At 37.0% G+C, this 5,890-nt stretch overlaps 1 protein-coding gene across 1 annotated transcript in view; it reads right to left on the reverse strand.

Moving 5' to 3' along the window:
• Positions 1-5,628, reverse strand: part of FANCC (Fanconi anemia, complementation group C) — a gene marked incomplete at its 5' end in the record, with an annotated part of 28,411 nt that extends 22,783 nt beyond the window's left edge. Inside the window, 3 exons of the mRNA XM_010190502.1 lie at positions 1,041-1,205; positions 4,601-4,665; positions 5,509-5,628. Coding sequence (XP_010188804.1) covers positions 1,041-1,205; positions 4,601-4,665; positions 5,509-5,628 — 350 coding nt within the window. The remainder of the gene's footprint in view (positions 1-1,040; positions 1,206-4,600; positions 4,666-5,508) is intronic.
• Positions 5,629-5,890: the final 262 nt, after the last annotated feature.

Consider the following 5,890-nt stretch of genomic DNA (forward strand, 5'->3'; position numbering starts at 1 on the left):
TACTGCCTGTAGAACAGCTTCAGTCTGAAGCCACAGAAAATGCACAAGGGAAAGACTGCACTCTCCTTTTAGGACATATCTTTCACTACAGACCTTCACATTCCTTTGTCACTTGTTTTCCTCAGCTTCTAGTAATGTGTACAAATGAGTAATTGTGCTTTTCCATTAATTACTTGTTTTTGCTGAAGCCCTCAGCAGAGCAGTGTAACAATCTTCACTGGAACATCTGAGAAATTATAATGTTAAGTACAGAGGAAGTAATTAAAATTTTTATTAAAAAGACATCAAATTGATAACCAAGGTAAAGTATTCACAAAGGACCTTTTCTAGTATACTAAAAAAAACCCGTTTATAATACAGACGCCCAGCTACAACTTGAGTAAATCAACTCTCTAACAAAATTAGGCTGTGCTTTCTCAGATAACTTTCCTTCCTCGGCATACCCAATCTTGCTGGTGTTCAGCTTCACTCAGCTGATTTTATCAAAACAGTGGTTTTAGTGGCAGCAAAACAATTAAAGCTATAGTTCACAAACTGTTCCTGCTAGACTCATTAAAAATAATCTGCTAAAAACAAGAGAATGTAAAATCTTGAAAAAGAATTTTACAGAAAAAAAAAAGATAAATATGGAACCACTCAAACATAAGGATCTATCTCATACACAGAAAAATAAAGATCGCTCTCAAAATGTCAAGTTAGTAAAGGTGAACTTATATGAAAGGTAAATAAATCCCTATGAAAAGCGATTGTCAAAAAAATCCTAAAATCTATCAAAGACTTTAACCTCCATTTAAAAGAAAAGGTGGGAGAAAGTGCCAGTCAATATTTGAAGCTGTTACGCCACAACTTGTACATCAGCAATTTAAAATTCTGCTTTAGCCTACAACTTGAGCTCTGCTACTCAACTGCAAGGGAAATACCTTACTAGAATGCAGAAGACGTACAGTGCATTCAGCATAAAAACTCAGAGAAAAGACATTTAATAGAATTAATAATCCTCATGAAAAGAGCATAAAAATCATACAGACCATGCTACTTACTTCAAAAAGGCCTCATTCACAGCTTCTAGAAACTCTAAACTGAGAATTTCTTTTGATGCACCTCCATGGTAAAGAAGGAGAGTTTCCAGCAAGGGAGTTAGATCAGGCAATGTAACAAGAGGGAGACAGAGAAGGGACACAGCATTCACACGACTGGCAGAAACTCTGAGGGGAAAAACATTCAGAAAAGCCAAAACTTTAATTTCTAACTTGAGACGGTAAAAGAAGATTAAATTAATTACAGAAGGTTAAATGTAAGAGATGCATACCTAATTGGTGAAAAATTATTTTTTTGTGTGACTGTTGACATGACGTTATGTATCGCCTGAAGAATGTTAACGAGAAGTTAGATAAAATTTTGGTATTTTAGTGCTCAAGGGTTTGCCTTGAGCAAAACCCTCAGTCCAATTCTGCAGCCAGTTGTGTTTGCTCAGTAATCACATCTATCCTAGCAGAGAGAATGCTTTGTCCTTCCCAGCAAAGCACAAGTAAGGAAAACTACAGATTCACAGCCCCTGTGTAGGTTTGCTGGACCCTCATAAGAGACCATGTTGCTGCTTTTAAGATCACCTGTTACTTCCTTGACCTCTCCTCTCTCAACAGAGACAACTTCTATGAACAAAACAATACACATCTGCTATCTCCAAGTGCTCAGTTGAAAAATTTTTGTCTTACTGATCTACAGTTCAAGTACTATGTAACACTTTTGGATCTTAATATATGAACCACTCATTTGACCTGCTCACTAAAACTACATGCTTGGAAATGATTAAAGACAGTGGAACATGGAACATAAACAAAACATGAAACTTTGGAACATAAGTGGAACAGCAGTGTGCCCAGGTGGCCAAAAAGGCCAACAGCATCCTAGCTTGTATCAGAAACAGTGGGACCAGCAGGACCAGGGAAGCAATTCTTCCCCTGAACTTGCCATTGCTGAGGTTGCACCTTGAACACTATGTTCAGTTTTGGACCTCACACTACAAGAAGGACATTGAGGCACTGGAGCGTGTCCAGAGAAGGGCAGCGAAGCTGGTGAAGGGTCTGGAGAACAAGAATTATGAGGAGCGGCTGAGAGAAGTGAGATTGTTTACTTTGGAGAAGAGGAGACTGAGGGGAGACCTTATTGCTCTACAACTACCTGAAAGGAGGTTGTAGTGAGGTGGGTGTTGGTCTTTTCTCCCAAGTAACAAGCAATAGTACAAGAGGAAATGGCCTCAAGTTGTGCCAGGGGAGGTTTAGATTGCATATTAGGAAAGGGTTATCAGGCATTGGAATGGGCTGCCCAGGAAAATGGTGGAGTCACCATCCCTGGAGGTATTTAAAAGACGGGTAGATGAGGAACTTAGAGACCTGGTATAGTAGTAGACAAGTTATGGTTGGACTTAATGATGTTAAAGGTCTTTTCCAATCAAATTATTGTATGCTTCTACGATAAACAAAAAGGAAAGTCACATGCAATAGAAGAGATAACGGTTGCAAAAGCAAATCACTAATTTCCCAGAGTGTATTTCATTTCTAGCACATGAAACGGCAGATTTTTCTAGTTGCAGTTTTAACAGGAAGACATTTATGAAGACCAAGAACTCAGATATATTGAATTCTAGCATATTAAAAACTGCTAGATTGTCTGTAAAAGATTCTTCTGATTACACTGTTCACTAAAATGATGCATTCTTTCCAAGAACCCAAAACTGTTTTCTTTGCAGAGCCACCAATACAGCCTAAGAAAAGCTGAGACAGGAATTACTGTACAGGCTGCTCTTATTCAAGAGCTAACTCTATTGCCCTGCGCGTATTAAAACTACTCTCAAATAGACGTTGCCTAACAGTCACTGGCATATGCTGTGACAGAAGTGCTAAGCTTTGTGGACACAAGGTACCATTGTGGTTTCCACAACAAGAAAAATAAAACAAGATACATTTTCAAAGACGGAAATGTCTGAGTAAGTACCTAACCAACTATGTGTTTAAGGCTTCTTTCAGTGAACTACTTTGAGATGCAGCATTACTAAGAAAAGTGTTTCTGTAGGAACAGTAATTATTGGGCTCATATTTATTGTGCAGTAGTGTTTTCTGGGATACGCATGTAAAATTCACAGACCAGAGACTCTTTAAATCAGGCCCCTTTACAAAATCTGTTACTAATTCCTTAACTAGGATTAGTAAACTTTAGCAGTTTACTCTTCAGAATAAAAGCCTTGCAAAGGCAATTTTCTTCTTCTTCTACATAATCTACAAAATACATTCTTGGAGAATACTGCACAGTGCATTTCACTGTGTGCAATGAATTTGCACAGACATTGTCATCCATGTTGCTCTAAACACCACTGAATGGAGAAATGAGACAATGCATGCCTCTAACTGCAAACTACATTAGTCGCTGCAACTTGAATAAACAGCCGTATCATAATTTCTATGATCAAAAACCCTCTTCAGTTCAAGTTTTTCCTTTTCTCCTGGTAAAAGTCTGATATTTCTCTCCCCAACAGTCTCATTAGCTTTCAAACTAAGTCTGCTTCACCCTACTTTTTATAAAGTGGGTGTCTGTCTTGAACAAAACTTCGCGATGCTCCTCATTAACTGTGTCCATGATTCTGGTACTAAAGTCAGCTCTAAATGAATTCAGATAATTTGGTCTTCTTTAGACAAACACCTATGTGCAAGAAGGGAGAAAAAAAGCCCAGCTATTGGCTCATGATACAAGGAAGTATCTAACAGAAGGTAAATGAGAGGTTCTTTAAATAAGCATGGACAATTTTATCATTAATAACAAATGCAAAGTAACTACTGTTCTGGAATATTAAACTAGCACCCACATGAACAGGGGAAAAAATCCTTTGGAAACATTTTTGTAATTCATTCTTACAGTAACTGCCAGTTAACCTTGGTTATGAGGATGCATATAGCAGTCAACATTATGATTATGATGTTCACGAAGTTCAACAAAACCAAGTGCGAGGTCCTGCACCTCCTCTGTGAAGACAGACTGAGAGAGTTGGGGTTGTTCAGCCTGGAGAAGAGAAGGCTCCAGGGAGACCTTATTGCAGCCTTTCAATACATAAAGAAGCCTATAAGAAAAGCAGAGAGAGACTTTCTACCAGACCCTGTAGTCACAGAACAAGGGGCAACAGTTTAAAACTGAGAGAGGGAAGATTTAGATTAGATATAAGAAAGAAATTTTTTATTGTGAGAGTGGTGAGACACTGGCACAGGTTGTTCAGGGAAGTTGTGGATGCCTCCTCCCTGGAAGCGTTCAAAGTCAGGTTGAATGGGGCTTTGAGTAACCTGGTTTACTGGGAGGTGTCCCTGCCCATGGCAAGGGGTTTGGACCAGACGACTTCTGAATGTCCCTTTCAGCCCAAACCATTCTATGACTCTCAGGTTAAGTATAAACTCTTAGGTGAAGCACAACTTAACAAGCTTGTCTGGACCTGAAATTATCTGCATATATACACAAAACTTTCCAACTGAAGCCTAAGTTGCCCAAAACTTTAAAAAAGTCCTCACTGAACTGAAATGATCCAAACATATCAAAATGATTTTTACACAACACCTACCTCCCCTGAATGTTAAGTCCATTGAACCGATTTCCTCTGAGTTCCATTACTAATGAACAGACCATCTATTAAAGAAAAGAAAATAAAAATAAACCAAAACCAAAATAAACTACACATTATGAAATAAGCAGACATTAGTTGCATAATTCTCTCTGAAACTGGAGCTGAATACCTTTGCCTGTTCACTCATGTTTGATTTTTTAATTTTTTAATTATTGGAACCAAATTAAAGCTGTCCAGATCACTGAATAAACTATATTGAAAAATGTTTATATACAAGATTCTATGATTCTATACATAAATATTTATCTCTCTATATATGCACACATACATTATATACCTTCCACATTTGAAATCTAAAAAGCTATTTAATTTAGTTCTGCTTCCCCACAAGTGAAGCTGAAACTTTCAGAAGAGGACTACTAATATTTCTTACATGTTTTTCTAATTTAAGTCAACATATTATGAAATATTATTCCTTTATTTTTATATATTAAATGTAAAAGACCCTCTTCCTAAGATTTAGGGCTTATCTACAATTTTAAATGCAGTGCATAGTCAGAGAAAACATCCCAAACATTATGTTGTAATACACTATATATATATATAATTTAAACTTCACAAAGAAAAAAAATTATGATAGACCAGACACTTTTTTGTTATACCACAACAGCAACAGGAATTCTGTTTTTATTAACATCTATTAGACTATAATCTAATAAAAGATTTTCTCTTTTGTCCAGAGACCTCCCACTTCATTTTTTCCCTTAAAAGGCAGTAGAAGTAACTGAGGTAAGAAAAGATAAACGAAGTTCAGTTCATGTTCCTTATAACAATGATAACTCCATGATATGCTTATAAATTGGTGATTTATCATTAACAAGATCTCAATTGCACAAAGTACTTACATTTTTAACTAAGTGACAATAATAATCTGCTGATGTGTAGCCAAGAGTTGATAAGAATGTACTGGTTTCAGCTTCATTGCTTTCCCACTTAGAAGAAGAAAGGAGATGGCACAGCAAACTCTGTGAGAAATCAACAGAAGGGCAATAAAAAGTATTATGCTACAACATGTTGTGTAAAAAGAATTGACTGCTATTGAACTATATCTGGGGTAAGATCTCTTTATTTGCTGTTACCATTTTACACCACATCATTGAGAGAGAAGAGCATGCAGCTTCCATCAACCATAAGAAAAGTGCTGCAGCTGTTACAATCAAACGTGGGTTCACACACCACACAATTTCAGAAACTGTGCAATAGCAATGGATGCCAGAGAGATATCAG

This window comes from Mesitornis unicolor, unplaced genomic scaffold, assembly GCF_000695765.1.
Source record: "Mesitornis unicolor isolate BGI_N332 unplaced genomic scaffold, ASM69576v1 scaffold20008, whole genome shotgun sequence".
NCBI classification, from domain to species: Eukaryota; Metazoa; Chordata; class Aves; order Mesitornithiformes; family Mesitornithidae; genus Mesitornis; species Mesitornis unicolor.